This window comes from Apus apus, chromosome 8, assembly GCF_020740795.1.
Source record: "Apus apus isolate bApuApu2 chromosome 8, bApuApu2.pri.cur, whole genome shotgun sequence".
NCBI lineage: Eukaryota > Metazoa > Chordata > Aves > Apodiformes > Apodidae > Apus > Apus apus.
The window spans coordinates 22,072,388-22,096,166 of NC_067289.1; the positions used below are offsets into that span (position 1 = coordinate 22,072,388).

Sequence of the window (23,779 nt, forward strand, 5' to 3'; positions counted from 1 at the left end):
GAACTTGGCAAATGGCTTCTTCAGCACAGATCACCCTCTCTTTTTCCAAAATGAAATCTGTGTTCGGACAGACAAAATTATTTAGCTAAAGCTCCCTTCTTTCCATGTTTCCCCCAGAAGGTTTAACCCAGAAGAGCAGAGTGCCCACAACAGGCAGCACAGGTGAGGAACAGGGGGTTCTGGTGGGATGGGTTCCACAGAGTGCAGTGGGGAGTTTTGCTGAACTATCCAGACCCATTGTACCAGATGGTACCGTATGGAAGTAGCACTGATCCTTTGACTCTGTTGATTTCCAATTAGTTTTCTAGTAATTAATACAGTTTGCAGGCCTTGCATGAACTCTGCAGATTACCCATGCATGTAAATGATTAACTGAAAAGGGATTAATCCTGGCAGAAGTTCAATGAAACAGAATTGTCCAGCCTGAAAATCTTCTCCATCAGACTAGTATATTGTAATAGCAAATGAAACATGAAGTTTGTATTTGTGTAGTTCCATTTTAAAAATAGTAACTTAATATCAGTGTTAAAAATACCTGCATTGTGAATATAAATATACATTTGCTGCCATAGATCTTTCAGTCACGCTTTTTATGGAAATCAAAATGCATATGAGATAGTAGTCGGAAAAATCTACTTATCGTTGCTTTTATTGTATAGTAGGTGAGGGAAGTTCTGGCTTTGAAAAAAAGAGTATGTTCTACAAATCTATGGGTTATTATTATCAGCTGGTGCTGGTATATGCAAGGTTGAAATTCTTGTATTTAATTAGTGGCAATAGGGGCTGTCACACACCTCTGCTCACCACCAGTTCACCCAGAACCTGCACTTACAAGATTGTCCTGCCAAGTGTGCAAGCCCCTTCAGGTCAGGCAGAGCCCACCTTTGCAGGCTAACACCAGAGTTGCATAACTTTACTTTTTTGTTATGTTTTAAAGTGTAAAAGTACAGTGAAATGTCAAAATATGCCTCAGCTGTTCTACCCATGAAAATCTCAGAGTTCAGGGGACTGTTTAAGCTTACTCAGAGCTGAATGCATTTCTGAACCCAAGATTTTAGCTGGTTTTGTATGTTCTCAAGTGTCTCCTCAAACCCTCCTGTGACCAGGCTATGGTTGTACATAGATACTGAATGAGGGGGTTGGATTTACTTTCCATAACCCAGTGAAATGTATTTTGAACAGCAGGAACTACTCTAGGCTGATGGATTATTGAAATCAGAAGGCTGAATATTTATTTTGTGGGAAATGATGAGAAGACTCAGATACTTTGGGCCAAATAGAATCTTCAGGCAGGCACATTGATCTGTGCAGGGAAGTCTGGAATTAGTTTGCTCCAGGGAATTGTCAGTGTTTCACAATATTTCTGAAAGTGTAAGAATATAAGAAGTATTTATCCAGATGGTAGCACACTGTTGAGCTGTACCTGGAAGCCCAAGTGAGGTTTTCTAACCTAGGTTCTGCAGAGCACTTCCCTCTAGCAAGTGCAGCTGCATCTGCTCGTCCATTTTCAGTGAATGGTCCTTCCAGCCCATCATGTGTGCAGTGTTTTCTGAAGGCTTTTGTCTGGCCCTAAAGCCAATCCCTGCTCCTCTGTGAATTGCCTGGGTGTAAAGAGAATCAGCATCAAATTAGTGGATAACACAGATCTTATGGCACTAGCAACATGCCACCAGTGCCAGCTGAAGGCTTCATGGCTATGTAGGCAAGGCTGAATTTTGCTGCCTCAGTTATAAAGGGTCAGGAATGAGTCAAAGCCACACGGTGAAGGGAAGGGACAGAGCAGGAGAGGATGGAGAGAGTTGTGGAGGGCACAGTTTGATATACATGGCTGGGAAAGATGAGGGCAGTGAATCTGGTACTGGAGCAGGCCACTTGTCCCCTACCCTCCTATGGCAGCAGCTCCTGGCACATGCATTCTGAGTCAGTGCATCCCAAGAGTAAGTCACTGGGCACTGGAAAAGTCAGCAATGGGGCAATAAGCATCTTTCCTCCCACAGCAATTTCTTGGCCCATGCAATTGCCCACTTCACCTAGGCAGCCTACAACAGATCAAGCAAGAAAAGACCATGGGGTCAGCTGCAGGCAGTGACTGTCATGCAGAAAGGGGAAACAGCAGCAGAGATGTGTGCCAAGGAACGGGAGAAAGAATAACATGGCAGTGATCTCATCTCCCTCTCCCACAGAGGGAAGAACAGTGGCTACACTGGATGTGAGCAAAGCTGGGGAAGGGAATTGACTTAGGTAGATGCCAGCAAGGGTCACTGTGTTGCTTCATGCTACAGGACTCAGAATATTAAACATTCCTAGTAGAAAAATAGCCAAAAAAATTAAATTATGTATAAATACTGGACCAAGTGCCTCCATGGTATAGCCACAATTGTATGACAGTGAGGATGTGTTTAGTCAAGTGTGTTTAAATTATGTATTATTTTAGCCTGCTGTTTTGGGTTTTGTTTTTCTTTGGTGGATAATAAGGGCCATCCAAAACAGAGTTGCTACTTTGCTTGGTTTTCATTGAAAGAGACACTGCTAAAGGGAGAGGAAATCCTCAAAATGATACTCAGTGATTAAGTACATAGAATATAGGATTTCAGTGTTTGCAAATCCTTTTTTTCAAATGAACTTGTGGCACTAATCCTCTAATGGCATTATTTCTTTGGAATATATGCCGGATTAAGGAGTCACAATGAGGCAAAGTACAAAAATCCACATTAATCTCTCACCAGTGGATGCTGCGTGGGTTGCAACTTTAACTGTTTTTTTCCAAAACTGGTTCTGTTCCTAACCTTGCCCCAGGTCTACAAAGAGGGAAGAACAGATATAAACAAGTGTGACACCGAGCGCTCGGCAGATGGTCACAAACCATTTAACTGGATAGAAAGGGGAAGGCATTTATTATTTTCAGACTGCAAAAGCTAAGCCTGCCCTGTGCTGTGCATGACGTGTTGCAGGCAGCAGACGCACAGGTCTGCGAGGGAGGAGCAGGACACATGTTCAGAAACATGCCAGGGAGGAGACAGCAACTGACACAGCAGGACCTGGTCTGGCAGCCAACAGGGGCATGGCTGGGCCTGGCCATCGTGATACACTGTGTTTGCAGCGCAGCCTGGGCCTACTGCAAGATAATGCTCATGTTTTCAGCCTAGTGCAACCACCTTGCTCTAGTTATCCTTCTTGACTTTGGGATAACCCTGCTGCCTCCTCTTCCCTCATAGCTGCTGTAAAAAAAGATAAATATTTGCTTTCTAGGAAGAGGAAACTGGGTCACAGCAAAACTACATTTCTATTCCCGCTGGATTACAGGGATGCTCTCATGCTGCCACGAGGTATTTCTACTGTCATTCAACAGCCTGAAGTGGGCAAAGAATTTCTGAAAGGGCAATGAATGCATCACTTAGCACACTGATGTCGGTGTTCAAGTTAGCCCAGCCTAACCACTGTAATCAGTGCTTAACATGCTTAAGGATTTCCCCAGCTCCAGGGAGCGGAATTACCAAGTCTTCCCATTCTACATTCTCATTGAACTGCAGCAGGTACCGAGTGTCTTGGGCCAGCAGAGCCTGGCACGTGTTCACAATCATGGGTTGCCTTGTCTCTGTTTCATCCCTGGGCCACTCAGTTGTTAAGCACAACAAGTAAAGTGGAAAAGAGCTGTCAAATTCAATGAGCTCCTTGCCAACAGAAATGCTTGGGATTTTCAATTGTCTCCATAGCTGAGATGCCTGAACACCTGAAGTGAATTAGCACACAGGGAGTTCATCTTTCCCAATGGATATAGATCTATAGTGAGATGCTAGTTTTAGAAACTGGGACAGGACAGCCAAAAAAACCCAAAACGAACTTGGAGATCGTTTTTGTTTGGGAATAGAAATGTGCCTTCCATTCCTGCAGGGAAGGATGGTTCAATTGCAGTGTTTTTGTGCATTTTTTCTTACTTTAAATGTTTTCCAGCATGATACTTCTTAAGAACAGGAGAACTTTCCAGAGGTTCACTTGAAGTTTTTCTTTTAATCTTATCCCATTGGCTCCTAGCAGCACCTGGTGCTTCGTTCCACCCTGTTTGGATCATTTGACACACAAGAGTCAAGCCTGTCCTCACGGCTGGTGTCTGCTCAGCTGCTTTCAGAGCAATCATTATTTTTGTTGACCAGGTTTATAATTCCCCACCAAAAGAACTCCAGTTTGCATATGTCTTTAGTGTATACATATCAATGGAAGGTGAGTTGTATTTAAGGAAGTATAAATTTTATTGCAACAGGTGCAGACAAAGGTTAGCAGGAAATGATAAGGGAAATGGAGAGTCTGCCACATGAGGGGAGACAAGAAGACTGGTTGATTTAGGCTAGGAAGTGAAGATCTCATAGATTTAAAATAATCATCAAAGGTAGACATTAAGCATAAATGGCCATGAGTATGTTTTAGCTAGAAATCATAACATTCACCATAATGGAAATCAGATTCTAGGGTAGACAAGCAGACAAAACAAGCTATATATGGTGAAGTTTGATGTATGTGTACGATGGATGAAAGGATTGCATCGTAATGTTGTATCATGCTGTTGCCTACAAGCAGATGTGCTGGATGATGCAGTAGGACCTCTCCTCTCGTGTCTCCTGTTGCCCTGAAATGAGCAGGAGTGCACTAGTACTCCGTATTCCTTTTTCTTAGTGAACTACCCAACATCCTGCTGACAGCACGGCTTTGCTCAGCCTCCAGCAGTATTTCTGAGCACTATGGACAAAAGGGGTGGGAAAACAAAGAGCTTTTCTTCAGGTAGTGTTGTAACTTGATCTATAAGGTGACTCAGCCGCTTCTAACAACAGCTGTTTCAGGACGTGCAGTGGTTAACGTGCAGTATCGAGGAACGTGCTGCCACTTCCTGATTTCTGCCTTGTGAGTGATCTAAGCTAGGACGTGATCAGAGCATTTAAATAGACTTCTCAACGCCCCCCCCCCACCCCAAGAAAAAAAGAGGCCAGGGACAGCAAGCTGACGTTGGGTGACTGCACAGGAACAGAGGCATCAGGAACAAGCCCACTAACCACTTGCACTGAGCTGCTGTCATCAAACTGATGAAGACAGAAACTCTTGAAAGAAAACTACATGGAAAGTCCTGTTAGGGAAGGAAGTGGGGTTTTGCTTGCATGGCTCAGTTCTCCTGCCAGCCCTGAAATACTGTAAAAAGTGAAAGAAATCCTCAAGTGTACCAATGGAAAAGACAGGTATGTTTCTTTGTCTGTTTAAAATAATACCACTCTACAGCATGAAAGCACAGCCAGAGTAACATTGTTTCAGAGTTCAGTAAATGTGCATGTACAGCTATGTACGTTGTTTTGTGTAATTTTTGTACTTACAAGAAATACAGCTGTGACAGGCTTTTGAGAGCAAGAATTTAAATAGTCTGGAAATCTGATGCCAGTGATATTCTGTATAACTGATGGTTATTATCACATACTCTATGGATGACAGAAAACTGTGGAGTTGGTTCTGTGTGCAGGTCTGTAGTGGAGAAGGAAGAATCTGTGTGAGCACAGATGTCCATTAATGAGCTCTGGTGTATTACAAGAAAGGGTTCTGAAGACAGGTAATTCCCCCTGCAGTCAACAGGACACAGTAGGACTTGATACAGATCTTTTCCACATCCTCACAAACCAAAAGTCAATGAATGCCTGCTTAGCTTTTGTGGCTGCTCTGTTCAAGCATGTGTGTGTGGGCAAATGCTAGAATTGACACTAAAGAGAGAGCATCAAACTAATGTTTAGAGAAAAGCAAAGCAGCTTCAGACTCATCAGATGATGCTATAGCTTGTGTAGGATAAGCAGAAATAAGGAAAGAATGTGTATAAATTATAAAGTCCTACATTAATTTCCCTGTGAATTACTCACTGAAACTGAGGTGAATATCGTACTGAACTGTTCCAAACAAGCTATCAGAGGGCTTGTTTTCTTCCAGCACTGGCATCCTCCCAGTGCTCATACCTATGGTATCTGGGGGTTTTCTGCACTATCACTTCAGATTTGCTCTAAGGTTCATGGGTTTTCATTTGCATGTTCCACCCTGAGCTTGGGAGCATGTGACATTGTTCAATTCTACTAAACAGTGCTTTTCTGATATTAGCACGGAGGGAATGTTAGGAAATTCTCAATGCATCTGCCATTATAAAAGAAGGTAAGCAAGAGTAAACATTACTAATACTAACTCCTTCTATGTCTGCTGATTCCCTGAAAGATGAGATTCAGAACTCGCAGGATAAGCATGAAGAGGACATCCCGAGAAGTTCCCCATTTGACTTTGTTATAAAACAGTTCCAAGGGAAGAGGTCCTCCCTTGGAAAAAGAAAAGAGCAGCCTTCAGACATCAAAAAGTTCTTCAGGAGCTTTGACTTTGGGAAATCTGAAGGCAAGGACAGAAATGAAATTGAAGAAACAGAATTAAACAACTCTGGATCTGATGATCAGATTGAAAAGCAAGATCTCTCTGTAGAAGGTAATGCTGGTAAAATAATGAAATACATGTGCATGTGTATATATTTGTAGAAAATCAGTTGCTTTTCCTGCTAGCCAAAATCATATATTTTCCTGCCTATGGTTTATCCTTTAAAGCCAGGAAATGCTTCTGATTGGAAGATTATCAAGGATGTGCCTTCTAATTTGATAGGTGCCAAGCAATGAATGAGATCCATGTTGTTGAGGAGGAATAAAACTTTTGGGTGAACTCTCTTGATCTCCAATGTGAAAGGTCAGCTCTGGAGCCAGGTCATTAGTTACAGAGCTTAACTGGTCTCAAGGCCAAGCTTTGGGCAGTAGCTTGGCTTGTTGTCAGTCCCTGCTCATCTTGCTGCTACACCAATCTGAAGACAGCAAGAAAGATGTTCCTGCCACTTGACAGGGAGGGGAAGAGACTGGAAATTCATCATGTATGTTGTTTTGTGCACACAAGAATATTTTTTTTACATCTACACCAGAGACAACGGAGGCTATTTTTAAAAAGCAGCTGGAAAGTGATGCTTAAAACCCCATTCTTTGGCATTAGAGTTTGGGGTAGGTTTGAGGTAATAATGAGAGAAGAGCTACTGGGAGTGGGATTGCTGTTCTGTGTCATTTTTTACTGCTTTTTTTCCAGCTATAGGCATTAGATGAAATTACTGATCTGTTAAATACATTAGCAGTGAATGTCAGTGCAGTTTTCCTTGCTGTACAAACTGCATGGAAGAAGAAAGTAAGTGGGGGCTGCTCTGCCAAGCCAAGGAAAGCAGGAGCTGCCTTACACAGTGTATGAAGATGAACACAGGCTGTCATGATGGAAGCAGCAGGTTCAGCACACAATTGCAGGGCCACTCGGTGCTAATTGCTCAAGCACAGACGCTGTTGCAGCACTGTGGCTCCAGGGCAGGCACTCAGAGGTGGGTTTACAACTTGTGCATCCCGAGTAGCTGCAGTTCAAAGTTTTGCACGAATTTCATGTTGTTGAGCTGGTGATGCAAACATCCAGCCACTGGCATAAGGTGGTGTGGGGATGTGCAACAGGAGATTCTTTACTCTTCATCAGGAGCCTTGTAGTTATCTGATCTATAGTGATATTATCACTCAAGTCCACATTCATAAAATACAGAGCCCCGTTTACAGACAGATTTAGGTATTTTTCTAAAGTCTTTACCCAACAAGCACAGACAGGTTTTACACATTGTGTTAGTAGCAGAGGTAACCAGAGCCCTGTTTCTTTGTTATTCAGATGGACTTTCACATCTCATTTCTGAAGTGGAGTCACCATCTGGTGAGCAGAGATTTAACCAGTTCATGCAGAAACTGGGAAAGGATGCCAGCAGCAAGAATCTGGATCTAAATAATTGTGCATTAAGTGCAGCAGATGTAACAGAGCTGGGTAAATACACACTTTATTCAACTAGTCACTTCATACATGACTGTATTTCTTCTTTGCTTATTCAATTATTCACCCCTCTCTTTCCCCTTCCCTTTCTTTTATACAGGCCTTCCATATATGTATATATACAGTCATTTCATATATAGCATTTCATTTGGTGGTCCAAGTCCCTGAGAAATGTTAATTAATAAATAATATAAATTATGTTATATATACATAAATATAAAAATCATACAGGTCTGTGAAGCAGATTAATGTCCTTACACTCAAACTACAGATAAGAAAGCTGAGGTACAAATTGTCATGGTTGTAGTATTGCTGTATTGGTTGTAGAAGGCATCACTGTATTGAGATGTATTGACATCCAGGGTGTGCAGACAACAAGCAAAAAGAATATTTTTATTTTTTCTTCCACAGCTTCTTTACTGCCATTTCTCCCAGAGCTGGAAGAGATCAGCCTGTCCTGGAATAGCTGTGTTGGTGGGACTTTGAAAGCTCTCACTGTTCATCTTCATCATGTGAACCAGTTAAAAGTCCTTAGACTTAACAGCTGCAGGCTCACAGCTGAGGATGTCACCTCCTTAGGTACAGGATTTCATTTACATTTACTCCAGACAGCTTGAGTCTGATGTGATCCAACACATCTCTTCCTGCATCCTACTCCTGCTGTTTCCCCACTGGGTGATGTAAACTCCTGCTGTGAAACAGTAGAAAGAACTTGGGCTTTTGAGTGGTCTTATGCATTTGAGTAGCTCTGCAGAGTTGTCCTGGTTTGCCCATAACCCAGAGGTTGATGGATCGAAACCATCCTCTGCTACTAGTTAAAAGAAAGCTTACTGAAGGAAAAAGTAATCAGTAAGAGGAAAATTGGCTTCATCCTGGCTCAAACCAGGAGTTAGTTCATTCCTCAGGGCATGAAGGTTTCACATTCCGAAGGGAATTGAATTCCCTCCTGTTTGCGGGAAAGGTTTCAATTTAGATGAGTATTTTTTGTCTAGTTTTTTGTATCAAATGGTAGACAGAAGAACGGAAGCAGAGTCAGTCACAATAGAGTCAGCTTAGGTCTTCATGCTGCAGGACAGATGCAGTGATCATCACCAAAAAATTCATGGTCTTTTGAAGGAGACTTAAAACTAGCAGTGCTGCTCTGGAGCTTTCCAACTTGTTTTTTGAAGTCTGGGAGAAGCTTATTCCTCTGCATACTTCTTTCCTTAGAGTGCCTGTAACTCTGCTTTCTGCAAAGCATGAGATGTAAAGGTTTTAAAGGTGGGGTCTGGCACTGAGTCACTTACCTCTGGGCCTGGGGTTTACTCTGTGCTGGGTCTGTGGTATAGGTGCAGAAATTACATGACATATATGGTGGTAGCTCAAAAGTAGCTCATGCTATCTGCTGGGTAGGAGAACATCTCTTACAAAAGCTGGTGAAATAATTGGTTTGTTTCTGATGAGGGTAAAATCTGTGTTTCATTTACTATCAGATTTTTTTAAATTTATGTCATGCTTTTTTAAACCCTTTTCACATACTTCTTTATTTCTCTTTACTTGTATTGAGTATATTTCCAATTGATTTATTCCACCTGGTTCTTCTGCACTGTTTCCTTCCCCCTTATGACTTGGCGTTTGCTGAGACAGACATTAAACTGGTCATAGGAGTTGAATGTCCAGTCAAAATGTGATGCCCTTGACATGTGGAACAGCAGTCAGTTTCCACTGATTTTGCCTGTGATTTTGAAAATACCTTGTGTGTTTAGGCCAATACTGCCTGTGTGACTATGTTCATATCTATCTGTGGAAATGTGGCTACTTGTGGTCTCAGTGCATTCTTTTTAGAAATCAATGCCTCAAATATAACCATAATAACAACCTGTCCTATGTGATTGCTCAGAGCTGTGACTGTGAGAGGTGGTAGGAAACCATTCCTGGAGTTATAGTCCTTTATTTATCTTCTGGGTGGAAAATTAGTCTGGAATGCTGGTCCCCATATCAAACAGGAACAGGCTATGCTGCAGAGGCAAAACCACCTCTCTGCTGCAGTACCTTGCTCAATATTCAAGACTGAGACAATAATTTAAAAGACATGCAAAAATAAAAACTAAGACATGCCCTTTTCTCTCAAAACTGGATATTGACTGGCAACAACAGAAATAAGTATTTTCTATTATAAATATTTGGTGAATGATCATGAAAACATGAAAGGGTTTTATTATAAAAATACAATTCTTAATTATTAGGTTGATGGTGAGACATTAGATAAAAAAATTTGAAATTGCATTTGCATACAGTCTGATTAATTTATCTTTCTTGGGAAGGAGTTTATGCAAATATACTTCTGCCTCCCTCCTCTGCAAAGGAAGTGAGGAAGCTGGATTTTGCAGTGGAATGTTAGTATATTACAAAGAAGCACTAACACAGTTCACATTGCCAGGTGTGAAACCTGGAAAAAGCTAATTTTTCTGAATGTAATAAAAATCTGTGCTGTTTGCCTTGAAATCATGGGAAAGTTAGTTTGGGTTAAACCGAAGCTCATCTGGATTCCTGATGAAGTGAGTCAGAAACTCCCGTCAGAAATGAAACCTTTACGTTTCAGAAATAGCTGTGAGAGGGCTTCTTTCATCTCCTCCAAAATATCCTGTGGACACAGTACAGAGGACATTGGAAGTTTGCCAAATAAAACAGAGCAGAGCTCTCTACAGGATAGTAAATTCAGACTTGTCACTTGTATTGATTTCCCTGTAGACTAGACTTTCTGGGTCCTGGCACAGGTCTACAATGACGGCCAGATAGTCTGTGCATGCTGTGACACAAATGACTCGTGATGTATTTTGCTCCTTAGGCAAGGAATTTATAAAATATTATAAAATATTGCTCTAGTAGCAGAAGTTCGTGGCATACACCAATTTTCCTGGCAAGCTGTTCAAAATATAATCATGTGAGAATTAAGGGGCTAACCTTCCTCTTTAATATATTCCCAAACTGTATTTTTGTCTTGCACTGAAATTGATACCTAGAGTGAATCATCTTAGATTTCTGTGACAGGAGAGGCATTTGAAATTGTTCCTCAACTTGAAGAGCTGGATTTGTCATGGAACAGTAACATTGGTGGGAAACTATCACTCCTGACAAAAAAACTCCAGGAAGGATGCAAGTTAAAAATTCTGAAAATTACAGACTGTAACCTGACAGCAAAGGATGGAGAGTCCCTTGGTATGTGTATCCATATAGCTGGGCTGAGGTTGGCTTCACAAAAATGTAACTTGCTTGACTTAGATTATGGCTGTGTTGAGCTCAATATTAATGGAAAGTTTATGTTGGTCTCTGCATTATGGCAGTATTTACTACATGGTATTGGGATTTAATGCACTTTCTGCCAAAGAAGAAAATTGTTCTCTCTAATCATGTGAAGTAGGGTTGAGAAGAATAGCTGGATCTAAACCACAGTCTGGCTGCCTCAGTGGTCCAGGGTTGCTGGATCATTTGGGGCCCTGAGCAAGTCACATGTGGCAGAATTCCCAACACTGGTTGCTTAGAATTAAGCAGCTGAATCTGTAGGTAGCCATGGGATGGGAAAGAAAGCCTGAGGGATGGGAGTTTAGGTTGAGTTGGCAACCACTGGGCATTCCTCCCCTCTTCCCTCTCACCGTAGCTTAATCCTGTGTGGTCTTTTGATCTGACTCTGTGTTTTAAGAGATATTTTCTCCCTAAAGAGAAGCCCCTGTGCTCTCATCTCCATGGCAGGAGATGGCCCACATGCAACATACAGTCCTATATATTCTCATTAGAAATCTTTCTTTCTCTTTGTATTCCTGCTTTTTATTCCCCTGTATTTTTCTTACTGTCCTTGTGTTTTTAACCTTTATGTTCACACAGATCTTTAACTGCTTTTCTTGATTCCTATCCAATCTTTGTTTTGCTGTATTTTTTTAGGTAGAACAGGAACTTACTAAATCTAAACCACACATACAGGCAAACCCAGCTTACCTCTTCCTGTTTGTCATGGTGCTATACTTTTCTAGGGTTCATCAGTTTTTATTCCAGACAATTACCAATTCTGGTTGTATTTTCTTTTTGTTTTTCCCAGCTGAAATTCTAAATGTGATCCCAAACCTGGAAGTATTAGACCTCTCCATCAACAAACACATCGGCTGCAGCATGAAGGTTATTGCTCAGGATCTGAAAAATGTGCCAGGCTTGAAAGAGTTAAACTTGCACATGTGTGGATTAAAGCATGACAGCCTCCAGGGCTTAGGTTAGACTTTATGTTCAGAAAGACTTTCATTCTGAATAAATTGTACATCTGAAAACCATTTAAGAAAGGCAATGAGGTGGGATTTGGCTGATGGTTTGGCAGTATTAATGGGCAATCGTTATTTGCTGTTTGAGGATTGATAAAAGACTACAGAGGCTTTCAGCAGGACTAACATTTATCTTCCCTGAGCTCAAGCATGTGAAAGTCAGTGGGGAGAATCACCCTCCACACCATTTATCTGAAACACATCTTTGGGTAGATTAATGGCTCCCTGGACACATTTCCTCTCTCCCCAGACAGAACATAGACAAGGGCACAGCCAGGCTAGCTAACTTTTAACAAGCTAATCCTACTCTCAGAGGGGAATCCAAATTCACTGTTATCACTTAATGAGTGTCCAGTGAAGTCATATGAAATGGGCTTATTATCTGTGTCTCTCCCTAGTGGAGGTCTTATCCATATGACAAAACAACTGGTGCTAATTAGCACATCCAGTAGTAATTTCAGCAAAAAGCTGAGGATTGAATGGATCTAGGGGATGAGCTGGCCTCACCTTCACCTGCTGTCTTAGAGAAGAATGGAGTTGCATGGATGGGGAAGCTCATACATTACTGTATGTCTGCTGTGATTATACACTGAAGCTTAGTCTAAGAGCTTTGCCTGTGGTGTCTTCTGCAAAGTTTGATGCTGAAGTAAATGAACACTGAAGCCATGACCTGAGCTATCGTAGCAATCAGTGACCAGCCATGCTCCCTTTTCCATTGCAGACACTGCTTTACAGCACCTGCCCCAGCTAAGAAAGTTAGACATATCGTGTAACAAAGAGATTGGTGGTGGCTTTAAAGACTCAACAGCTCATTTGGCCAGCTTGAAAAATCTTGAAGTCCTTGATCTCCACCAGTGCTGTGTAACAGAAGAGGACGTGGCCAATTTGTGTAAGTACATGTTGAGGAAATCCATGAAGAATGTAGGTTTTGACTTCTGAGAATATTTCAAAGGTTTAAGGTGTTCTGCCTGACCTAGTCTAGCAGACCTGAGTTCCTTAGGCAGTTCTGGAAGGGCAGTATGGAGGCTAGCTTTCTTCATCAATGTGGAGTGGTTTTTTGCTCTATCAAAGGAAATCTCATAGTGTCTGATCCCATGTGGAACTAAGGACCTGAATCTGCCATAATTCCAACCCATTATGGGAATGTAGGAACTGCCACCAAGCACTGCTTTTTTTGATAATCAGTAATTTTGGAAATATGCAGGGACAGTTCCCTCGTTGGAATAAACTGGCATGGATCCAACATGCATATGGGCATGTAAATGTAACAGCCTAAAACTCCCTTGGTGAACTTTGAGTCAAGTAGAGTAATGTTAGGAGATCTTGCCTTGCTGCTGCTGCTGTGTGCTTTGTAGAGACACAGTATCCAGGTTGAACTGTTAAGAAGCAAAAGACATTACCTGATCAATCAGTGAGACAGTTTATTGTGCATTATCAGAGCTTTTTGATACTGGTTTTTACTTTTTATAACAATAACAACAAATCCTGTATTGCCCACTACTTATTTTCCAGATAAAGGAGATAATGTGAAAAACTTGATGAAGCATTGGGAAGTATTAATTGTTAGTAATAGCAATCATTATTTGTTTTTAATTTCTTGACCAATAGAGAATAATCACACTAATATAAAGGAGTTGCAGTTGGCAGTGAGGACATTTGGAAAAGACCCTCATCTCATTTAATGTTAAATTCCCTACTTCACCCAGGGAATTTCAACAAGAAGCCCTATTCTGACAACCTTCCCCACAGTCTGTTATATATAATTTCTTAAACATTCCTGCTGAAAATGACAAGGCTATTTGTGGAATGAAACATTACTCACCATAAATTTGAGTGTCAAAACTTGGCCTTGATTTTTTGATTGATTTATAAAGAAAAGAAATTATGTCAGGCAAATATACAGCTACATGTTTGTTCTGGATCTGTGACTGTCTAATAAATATTTCATGTTTTCATAGCCCAGGTGATACCTTTACTCTCCAGTCTTCAAGAGCTGAATTTATCCTCGAATAAAAATATAGGAGTCTCATCTGAACCTCTTCTGGGCAGGCTCAGGTTTTTACCAAAGTTGAAATCTGTGGCCATCAGCAATTGTGGTTTAGGTGAAGCATCCCTTTCATCCCTAGGTAGGAATGTTTTCTTTTAAAGTGTGTCTATTTTCTGAGTATCCCTGTGGGACAAAGCACTTCATTCTTCTTTGCCTCAACACCAAAGGTCATGGTTACATTACACCATAGGTCCCCAGTGAAGGAGCCTGTGATGAAAACAGTGCTCCATGGGACCTGGTTGCAAGGGAAGACTGTTGTATGTCTTCCTCATTATACCTGACTGGATGAAGTCCTTTTAGTCCTTTGTCTGATTGTGAGGTTTTGTACCTCCCTTATTTTGGATGAGAAAGCAGAACATGGGTTTTTATTATGCTGTGATGATACGGGGCAATGGAGGAGCAGAGGCAATGACTGCAGTAATGAAAAAGCTACTGCATAGCCATGAAGAAAAGTCCAATCTTACCCAGGACAGGTAAATTCAGCTTCTTTTGTCTACTTACTGCAAATCTCAGTGGATTAGCAGCCACACTGTCCCTTTGATAGGCATTCCATATGGCACATGAAATCTGAGTGCAGAGGGATCTGTTAGTTACTGTGCATTGTGCATTTGTAATGTATTTTGTACTGTTTACTAGTGACAGTGAAACCTGTAGTAAAAATGGACTGCCTTTAGCAGAAGCAGTAGCAAACTAAACTGGTCTGAGGTCCCTACAGGAAGAGTACTATATTTATATAATTACAATTATATAAGAGTGACATCATGGAAATCAGTGTAGTCAAAAGATACAGAGCATTTCACTTTGCATGGTGAGTTCACCTAAAAAAGGAAATAAAATGTGCTGTCTTTAAATTGATATAAAATGGTTTTAAAACAAGCTGTTATGTTAAATGGACTTCAGTGGGAAAAGGTCAGGGCAATAACATAAACAGAAAGAAAAGAAACCGTCTCCAGAGAGCTATTAAAGATTCTACAGGCGAGATCTTTTTACTTTAAAGAGCACAGGAGATATTTTTTGTCTGACTTTTATTAGGATAAAATAACTCATTTTAATCACAAGTAGGCAGCTTGTTAGGAGCCTATTTACAGGTAAATTGGCAGTGAGGTGTCTATTGAGGCCATGTTGTTTTCTCTTAGTAAGCAGAAGTTGCTGGTCTTAATCTTTTCAGCTGAGGCTGCCCTTCACCTTCCTGAACTGGAGATATTAGACCTTTCTTGGAATAAGTGCGTTGGTGGGAACCTAAAGCTGCTTTTGGGAGCACTAAAGCTTGCAACGAAGATTCAAGTGTTAAGACTGAGCAGCTGTAACTTGGTGGCTGAAGATTTGGCACTTCTAAGTATGTATAACATGGTATTTACTAGCAGTCAAGGAGCCAGGGCATTTAGACCACAATTCAGAAGGGACTTGTTCCATGGGCTGAGTATGTTTTTGCATAAATCAAATGAAAAGATGGAAAATACAGCTGTATTTTTCCCAGAAAGGGCTTTAATTTTTCTGAAGACTGTGTGTCCTGCACATGCACAATGTAAAGGCTGAGAAGCATAAAAATGCAAAGAATCTTTTAGCAGTTTGATCTATTCATACAAAAAGGCAGCACTTAGAAAATGTAGGCTTTGTGTCTGTGTTTTATGTCAGATATTTAAAGCTGCCTCTGAGGAGTTTTATTTTGCTCTGTTGCTGGTTTTGTGTTCAGTAATTTATGGGGAAAGTACGTGTTGACAGCCAGTAATACAGGCACTACCAGCTCTCAGTCCATGAGGTGTGTGTCTGGAATCAAACTATTATGGGAGAATTAAAACAGAAATAATTTAGCCCACCTCTTAGCAGCTGCTAAAAAATACTGGAAAATGGAACCCAATGAAGGAATAAATTCTAGGAGCCTTTAGAAAACCTGTTTATTTTATAATCACCCCTATGATTCTCTGAGCCTGACTCATGGGTTTTGAGTGTCTGAGATTGGCAATAGCTGTGTGACAGCTATTAAGACCCTGTAATCTGAAGGCTGGTGAGATGAAGCCTGAATATTTTTGACTTTAAAAACATCACCCTTGATGGGTTTCTCCTTTGCCAATCATACATTAAGTATTCCAGCTCCCTTTAGGGCATATAAGGCCCATTACCCTCCCGCAGTGAGAGGTGGCTGTTGAGATCATGCAGCCTCATCTAGTTTTGCTTTCCTCTTTCTAAATCTCCCTGTAGAGTCTGTCTGCCTATTTTAATTGGCACTTGATATAACCTCCTTCCAACTGACTCAAAGGTGTTCTGGTTGCCATACAATTTTAACCCAATACTTCTGTTCCTTTTGAATTGCCTTTGTTTTAAATGCTGTGCATTCCTTCAGCTGTAATAAAATGATCTTTCTGAGAAACAGCAAGTGATTTTATGTTGCTGAGGAGTTGAAGCTTGCTCTTTGACTGCTGAAAGGCTTTAAATAATATGGTATTACTTAAAAAGCTTTCAAAGCGATTGCCAGAATGTATTAGTTGTGTTTGTGTCTGTCATTTCTTGCAGCCTTACTGAGGCAGGATGGCCATCTAGCCCAGTTACAGAAGCTGGATTTGAGTTACAACAACAACGCCTCTGACGAGGGGTGGGTCGTTTTCTGTCAAGGCTTAGCAGGATTCAAAGAGCTCTCCGAGCTGGATGTCAGTCTTCGCCCATCGTCCTGCCGTGACTGTGGGACGTGGTTCAGTGACTTGCTAGCAGCCCTGACAAAGCTGCCTGCCTTGGCAGACCTGGGGATGCAGAGATGGGTCCTTTCAGAATCCCAGCGGAAACGGCTGGAATGCTTTAATCAAGACAACAAAAGAAACATTCGTTTTGACTGTTGATGGGGGTTGAAGGTTTCTGGAAGGCCTTTCAGAAGCAGCACATGAACCAAGTATTATGTGTCTCTGACATTGAAGACTGCCTGATTTTTAGTAATCCTGTCTGAACTATTTATTTTTAAATAGTTCCACAATTACAGAAAACTGTTATTTAACCTTCTCCATGCATCGACCATTTCATTTAATGACATACTCTTTCAGAATCTCTGGGCCATGCTTACACTACTATATACACTTAATCTTCATGTTGTGAATACAGCATTGACTACTGTCAAAAGAGCAAGGATGATTTCAGATGGACACTGCAGGTTTGCCAAAGGAGGGAAATGGCTGGGACCTGTGCTAATGCTGCTAGCCAGGCAGTGGGAATGTGGCCTTATGTATATAAGGAAAATGCCTCTAATGTGAAAAAACTTGAAACCTCTGTTTCAAATCTTAGTGTCTTCTTCACCAAAACTTGTGCCTTGTTGTGAATGCTTTAAATCTACATAACTCTGAGATTTGGAAAGCAGCCCAACAATTCAGGATTATATACTAGTCCAGTAAGGAGAATACTGAAGGAGCTGTTCTGCCTCTGCTCTGGCCCTTGATGCCATCTCATAGTGTAGACAAGTCCTATGCACAGAATCAGCATAAAACCAAGGTAAGAAATAGTTGGCTGGTGTCTTTGCAGGTCTTAGGGGCAAAGAAAATGCTGTGGCAGGTTAAATCAGAGATATGTCTGTACCTTAGCAAAGATTTTAGCACCCGGCTCTGTGCCCAAGACTTGTTAGAAATAGCACCAACTTGGGACATGTAAGTGGCTCCCCCTTTTTTTATATAAATTTTGTAATTTCTTATTTGGCATTTTATTTTATTTGCTTACACAGAGTCAAATTCTGGCATAGTCATGGAGCGTGTTAACCCACACGTGAGCTCAGAGACTGCAGTGGGATTATTCACTGGTAAGGTATTTTAGGAAGTAAAGATCTACCCACTGAGTGAGGAGTCTTAGAGAAATCCTGAGGCAGCTTGAGGGATAAAGTACTGCTCAATTAGCCCTGAGCACACTGCAGCAATCTCCTGGAGGAAAGGCACAACAGAATCATTCAATGGCACTTTCTCAACAGTAAGTTCTCCCATGCAGATGCAGATCAATATGATCTTTCAGACCGGGTGACCCTTGAACTTCTAGCCGGCAGCTGACCGGGCTGTGCTGGTAACACTTGATCGTTTCATCCATTATTTCATCTGAGGGTCTTCCCTGGTTCTTCCCTGAGGACTTCCTGGTTTCCATGTCAGTTCCACTTGTAAAGTGGAAAACTGTCACCAGGCTATCTCAGAGATGAGCTGTAACACTAAGGATTTGACAGCTTGCAGCCATTCAAAATGATATAACTACAGATTGCCAAAACATCTGTCAACAGTTTGACAAAAGTGTAGAGACATTTTCAAAACAGCTTTTTTGCACCTCTGGAAGACAGGATGGTTGTGCAGGTTCTGGTAGAAGTGTATGTGTACTGACTGCCTGAAATCCTCCTCCATGTTCTCAAACAAGGTATTGATAATTTCTGAATAGAAAACTCATTAAATAACTACTAGTAGGTGAGGCCACAAATATTGTTTTACTCTAGATTTGGCTGTACCTCATTGACTGGAAAACAGATTTCTAAGAATTGCATGCAAAATACTTCAGGATTCAGAACAAAGAACACTCCATTGCACCAGATTCCTACATATTATAGCTTAATTTCCAGTTATTCAGCTGCCTTTATGCTTGGAGATAATAGACATTCAGAATGAGAATCTGTGGGATTTAGCTGGAGTCAATGTTGACAGAAACAGAAAAACAAACTCGAAAAAGTCCTATGTTTTTATTGTAAGAGTTTCTGAGTTGAAATGCTTTTAACACTGTTGTCTCCTACTCACCTAGCTCTGCTCACATTTGTCTTGCTTGTGAATGAAAAGAACTCTCTGCAATTTACAGTCCCAATATCACTTTTTGGCTCCTTTTCCTTTTGCAGGCTTCTTTTTTTCCTTTTCTTTTCCTTTCTTTTCATTATTTTTCTTTTGATTCTTAAGCTCCGTATTCTTTTTAATCAACCCACGCCATAAAACTTGGATCTGAAAAAGAGAAAAGAACAATCCAGTTACCTGGAGGAAAAAGGTAAAAGCAAAGAGTGATGTGGGAACAGTATTGCTAGTGGGTATTCCTAATGCAAAAAGCCAGGCACATCATGGTTTTCAAACTCTTTTTTTCTGTATTAGACCACATCGTTTGCAGCTCAGATAGGCTGCCTGTCACCTGACTTTTCTTTTACTTGGTGTTATTTTTTTAAAGATTAATTTCTTAGCAGGGAGGCACCTCACACTGTACTCCTCCAGACCTTTTGACAAGAGTAGTGAATGACTATGTCTACACACTTTTAAAGTGTCACTTTTTAGTTCAGAAGAGCAGTTTGGAAGAAACACATCAGTTCATGTATCAATTACTGACATTACAGAAAGAGAGGAATAATTTAGGTTCAGAGGAATCAAGGACTAAGAATTTGCCTCTTCTTTCTTCTCACCCTGTTGTTTTCTTTCTGAGCAAATTAATTCCATTTCCCACTGGCAACACAGACTGATGTTCTTTTGGGAAAATAAAAAACCAAACCAAACCACACAAAAATGTTTTTTTTGTTCAGTGGTTTTGCACAATGGATCTTCAACTCTCTGCAGTCAAAACACACTCCGAAAGGGTGGAGAATGCTACTTGTAGTTAGTTTAATCTATAAGTGTTGCCTTGACTTAGAGCCTCCCTTGATTTTAGACACACTAGCTATTTCCCCTTCCACTGGACAAGGAACTAGAGGAAAGCACCACTGCAAGTTGTAAGGGCTGTTCTGTGCCTGCTGACTGGGACCCGGCAGGTCAGTGACAACCTTCTGGAATGTTTCTGAATAATGCCCAGTGCTGTATTTCCTGATAGTTGCCCATATCCTTCCTTAACATGATCAGTGTTAAAAGCACTGCTCTGCCACAGCTGATGCAAGTAGTGGTTTCAGGCATTTTTGATGTTGTATCAAGTGCCCTGTAGGTTGTTCTGCAAAATATCTATTCCTAAAACCATAGCCTTGTATGTACATTTGTGGTGGCTTTCTTAACATTCCTACCTGTAATTTCCTGGCAGTTTTAAACCTTTTTTCCTGTAAGTATTCCCAGATGACAGATGGTCCCTGAGAGCACACTTCAGATGGAGGTTCTATCATAGAATTCCCTTCCAAATGGAGCTGCTCCAGCTGTTGAAGACGGTCCAAATGCTTGGGCAGCTGGGACAGCTGATTGTTCTGAAGGAGCAGTTTTTGCAAACCTGAACACACAAAAGCAAACAGCTGCAGCACAAAGAACAAAGGATGTGGAGCATTCCTGCATACTCCCCGTAGATAGCACATGGATGAGGCACAAACAGCTCAATCTGCACATAAAATGAATGTGTGTCTTGAACATGTCACCGAAGCATTTAAAATTCAAATTATCTGCTCCCAGATAGAGAAGGATGGGACTCAGGCTCTCCTAGCAAAGCATTTACTTCACCAGGTGAAGACTATTCACCTGGTAGCCAGGTGGCCAAATTCACCTTTCAAAAGTCCTGCTCATGGGCACAAAAACACAAAGCTAGAGAAGATGGAAAGACTGGGGAGCATACCAAGAGAGCCAGTTCCTCACCCTGCCCTTGGAGTCACTGGTGCTGACCCTCTTGCATCAGGAGATCTGCCTTGAGCTGAGCTTTGGGAAGCACCTTTTTCCCTGGACTCTGAGGTTGAGGTAGGTCATGGGTGAGGACCTCCTGTCTGCATGGCTTGGGTACAGCACTTCCATCACCCTCCCTGTTCCTAATTTTTATCCTGTTTGGCTCCCCTGCAATTAAGGGTGAGGCCCAACTGATGTACTGTATTCCTTCCTTCCCTTCTTTCCCTCCTTTTTTCAGAATGCTTACAGGTACTTGTGTCCTTAAGGCCACAAGCACTAAGACTATTTTTCACCTTGTATTCGGCATACGGAGTTTGGGAGCTTTTTAAGCAGATTGTTTTGACAGTCAAGTATTTTCAAGCAGGTCAATGAGCCGATGGCTTCAGGCAGGTACTCCAGACAATTATTGTCCACATACAGTTCTTTCAGATTCTGAAAAATAGAATTAAAAATGTAATTTAATAATTCAAGGATTTTTCCTTAGCTTGATACATATTCAATGGACAGAGAATATCAGTAAGGGCAGAGGTAAGGTTTATAAACTGAGATACCACTGGGATGACTACTGAACACATGAGTTTCAAATACTGAGTTCTGATACCATTCCTGTTCTGAGCCCTGGCGTGATGCTGCACCATGTACCTGAAGAGATGAGGAGAACCTTCAGTCCTGCATTTGGGAGCAGCTGAAGTCCACAGAAGTGCCATGCTGCAGCAGACCAAGATCTTCCCCTTTCTATTGCTCCTACCTGCAATTTCCTGATGTCCTCTGGCAGACTTGTGAATTTAATTCCTTTCTCTTGTCCCAGGTGTAATCTCTCTAATGACTTCAGAAGAAAGATTTCCTTTGGAAAGGCACTGAATTGGTTTTCAGACAGGCTAATGCACTTCAAATTTGTCAGTTCTTCCACCTCCACGGGTATCTAGACATGGTCATTAAAAAGATACGTTACATCAACCAAACAGCATTGTTTGGGGTTTTGTTTGTAGGGAAAAATCTCCAAGGAAATACTGTGGAGATGCATTACTATTGAGGAATGAACACAGAATATTGTGCTCATTAATATAACAATATACCTCTCAGCAGGAGGGAAACTTTTGGCAAAAAAAAAAAATCCATGTTTCCTCTGTTGGAAAGAGGTTTTTTTTTTATTATTGTGTTAATTTTTTTCAGCATAAACATTAGTCTGCTTCTTCATTTCCTTTGTATGCACAGTGCAGGGAGAGCAATTTAAAGGAATGAAATCTGAAAGTGATTCTTTTGCATAAATTACTACTTCTGTAAATGTAACCTTCAAGAAGAAAATTGGATGAGTTAAAATCTCTTTGGAAAAGAATGTTGCATTATATGAAAAGTAAGGTGTATTCTGAGCACTAAAATAAGTATATCCATGAATACTGTTACACTTATCATGGCACAGCTTTAGAGTACATAATTGTTCATTATCAAATGAACAGCAAATGTTAATGGTGTTAAAGGCATTAACAATATTACACCCATTTTTAAATTGCTTTCTGCTCTGTTTCAGTTTGTGACACTGATTCTATGCAAATGCAGCTTCTGTTTTCCAGTGCACACTGAAAAAAAGATGCAAAAAGACTGAAGCAGTCCTTCCAGTCAGTGCTCATCCTTAAGATTCGAACACAAAGGTCAGTTCTTTGTTCTTGCTTTCCTCCCTGCCTGAATGCTCAGATGTCAGTGATAATGAGTAGTGCACAACAAGTGGAACATGCCTTCTCCCTGTAGTCATGAAGAACTTAGATTTTGCAAAAGGGAGGTATCAGTAAAATAAAACAAAGGAACAAATACCTCTTGTATCTGGTTGCCATCCAGGGCCAGCACTTCCAGATTCTTCATACTGCATATTCCTTGAGGAATCTCGTCAAAATGGTTTTCACTCAGATCTAGTACCCTGACACCAGTTAACTTGGTGAAGGGCCTGGGCACTCTGCGCAGCCCAGTGTTCTTCAGGTTAACGTGGGTCAGGGACGTCCAGCAGCAGATCTGGCGTGGGAACTTCTTCAGGGGGTTTCCAGACAGGCTGACTACTCTCATTTCAGTGAGGTTCTCCAAACCTGGGGGAAGCTTGCCCAGGAGATTATGAGACAGATCCAGCACAACCAGCTTCTGGCAGTGTTGCAGCGTATGAGGAATGGAGGATAGCTTATTAAAAGCTAAAAACAGCTTAACTAAGTTTGTCAAAAGGCCTATCTCTTCTGGGATGAAACTGATTAGGTTTTGTTCCAGATCTATTATTTCTAAATTAGTAATATGACAGAGCTCCTTGGGAAAACTTTCAAGTCTATTTTTCTGGAGGTAAATTTCCTTGAGATTTTTCAGGTTCACTGTTTCTTTAGGCAGATACTTGATATTATTGTCAGAAAGGCCAAGCAGTTCAAGATGATGCAGGTTTTTACATATCTGCACTGGGATTTCATGTAGGTTTGTTTTATGGAGCCTGAGCTTACGAAGGGACTGCAAGTTGCTGATAACTGGCAGTGAAGTACAAGAGAGGGGATTGTTACTTAGATCTAAGCTCAGAAGACTTTGCAGCTCTCCCAGTTCCTGTATGTCCTGTATGCAATTCTGATTCAAGTAGAGGACCTTTATGTGCCTCAGCTTAATGATGTGTCTGGGGATGCTTACAATCAGGTTATTTTCCATGTGCAGCTCTTCCAGATATTCTTGACTCGAGACCTCTGGTGAGATGGTTTGCAGTTGCTTGTTGGCTAAATCAATGAAATGCACCTTGTGTGTGACATGTGTGAGAGAAATACCAGAGGATGAAGCTCTTTCTTGGGCAGTCTCAACATGGTCATCCTCCAAGATAGCTCTGAGGAAGTGAGTGCCTCCTGTGCTGTCCCCCTGGCTCTGCTGAGACTCAGCCATCTCTGCTCCTGATTTTTAATTCCAGAAGAGGGGAAAAAAAAATAAATCAACAGTACTCAAAGACTTCGTATACTAAATAAATACTGAATGAATTAGCATTTAGGGACAGGTTCTAGTTTCAGTTGTATGCC

The 23,779-nt window shown here is 41.1% G+C and overlaps 2 protein-coding genes across 5 annotated transcripts; one reads left to right on the forward strand and one right to left on the reverse strand.

The window, feature by feature from the left end:
- The first annotated feature begins 5,094 nt into the window (after positions 1-5,094).
- LRRC31 (leucine rich repeat containing 31) lies at positions 5,095-19,645 on the forward strand. 4 transcript variants are annotated; one of them, XM_051626957.1, is made up of 10 exons: positions 5,095-5,222; positions 6,229-6,486; positions 7,732-7,881; positions 8,299-8,466; positions 10,918-11,085; positions 11,960-12,127; positions 12,895-13,062; positions 14,132-14,299; positions 15,389-15,556; positions 16,732-19,645. In XM_051626957.1, the coding sequence occupies exons 1-10, from the start codon at positions 5,210-5,212 to the stop codon at positions 17,049-17,051; spliced, it is 1,749 nt and encodes a 582-aa protein (XP_051482917.1). In that variant the 5' UTR covers positions 5,095-5,209; the 3' UTR covers positions 17,052-19,645. The 4 variants fall into 4 exon arrangements, with proteins under 4 accessions (XP_051482917.1, XP_051482916.1, XP_051482918.1 ...); XM_051626956.1 differs by lacking the exon at positions 5,095-5,222 and having other exon boundaries at positions 6,131-6,486; XM_051626958.1 differs by lacking the exons at positions 5,095-5,222; positions 10,918-11,085 and having other exon boundaries at positions 6,131-6,486.
- On the reverse strand, positions 18,039-23,648 carry LRRIQ4 (leucine rich repeats and IQ motif containing 4). The gene is made up of 5 exons (XM_051626588.1): positions 22,569-23,648; positions 21,508-21,681; positions 21,053-21,191; positions 20,183-20,379; positions 18,039-18,110 (listed from the first exon to the last, which is right to left on the reverse strand). The coding sequence occupies exons 1-5, from the start codon at positions 23,646-23,648 to the stop codon at positions 18,039-18,041; spliced, it is 1,662 nt and encodes a 553-aa protein (XP_051482548.1).
- Positions 23,649-23,779: the final 131 nt, after the last annotated feature.

Coding starts and splice junctions, on each gene's coding strand:
- LRRIQ4 (XM_051626588.1), bottom strand. CDS start 23,648: ATGGCTGAGTCTCAGCAGAGCCAGGGGGACAGCACAGGAGGCACTCAC. Junction 20,380..21,052: donor CTCCGTATGCCGAATACAAG/GTGAAAAATAGT, acceptor TTGTGTGTTCAG/GTTTGCAAAAACTGCTCCTT. Junction 18,111..20,182: donor AAACTGCCAGGAAATTACAG/GTAGGAATGTTA, acceptor CCTTTCCTCCAG/GAGATTGCTGCAGTGTGCTC.
- LRRC31 (XM_051626956.1), top strand. CDS start 6,207: ATGTCTGCTGATTCCCTGAAAGATGAGATTCAGAACTCGCAGGATAAG. Junction 8,467..10,917: donor TGAGGATGTCACCTCCTTAG/GTACAGGATTTC, acceptor TTTCTGTGACAG/GAGAGGCATTTGAAATTGTT. Junction 15,557..16,731: donor TGAAGATTTGGCACTTCTAA/GTATGTATAACA, acceptor CATTTCTTGCAG/CCTTACTGAGGCAGGATGGC.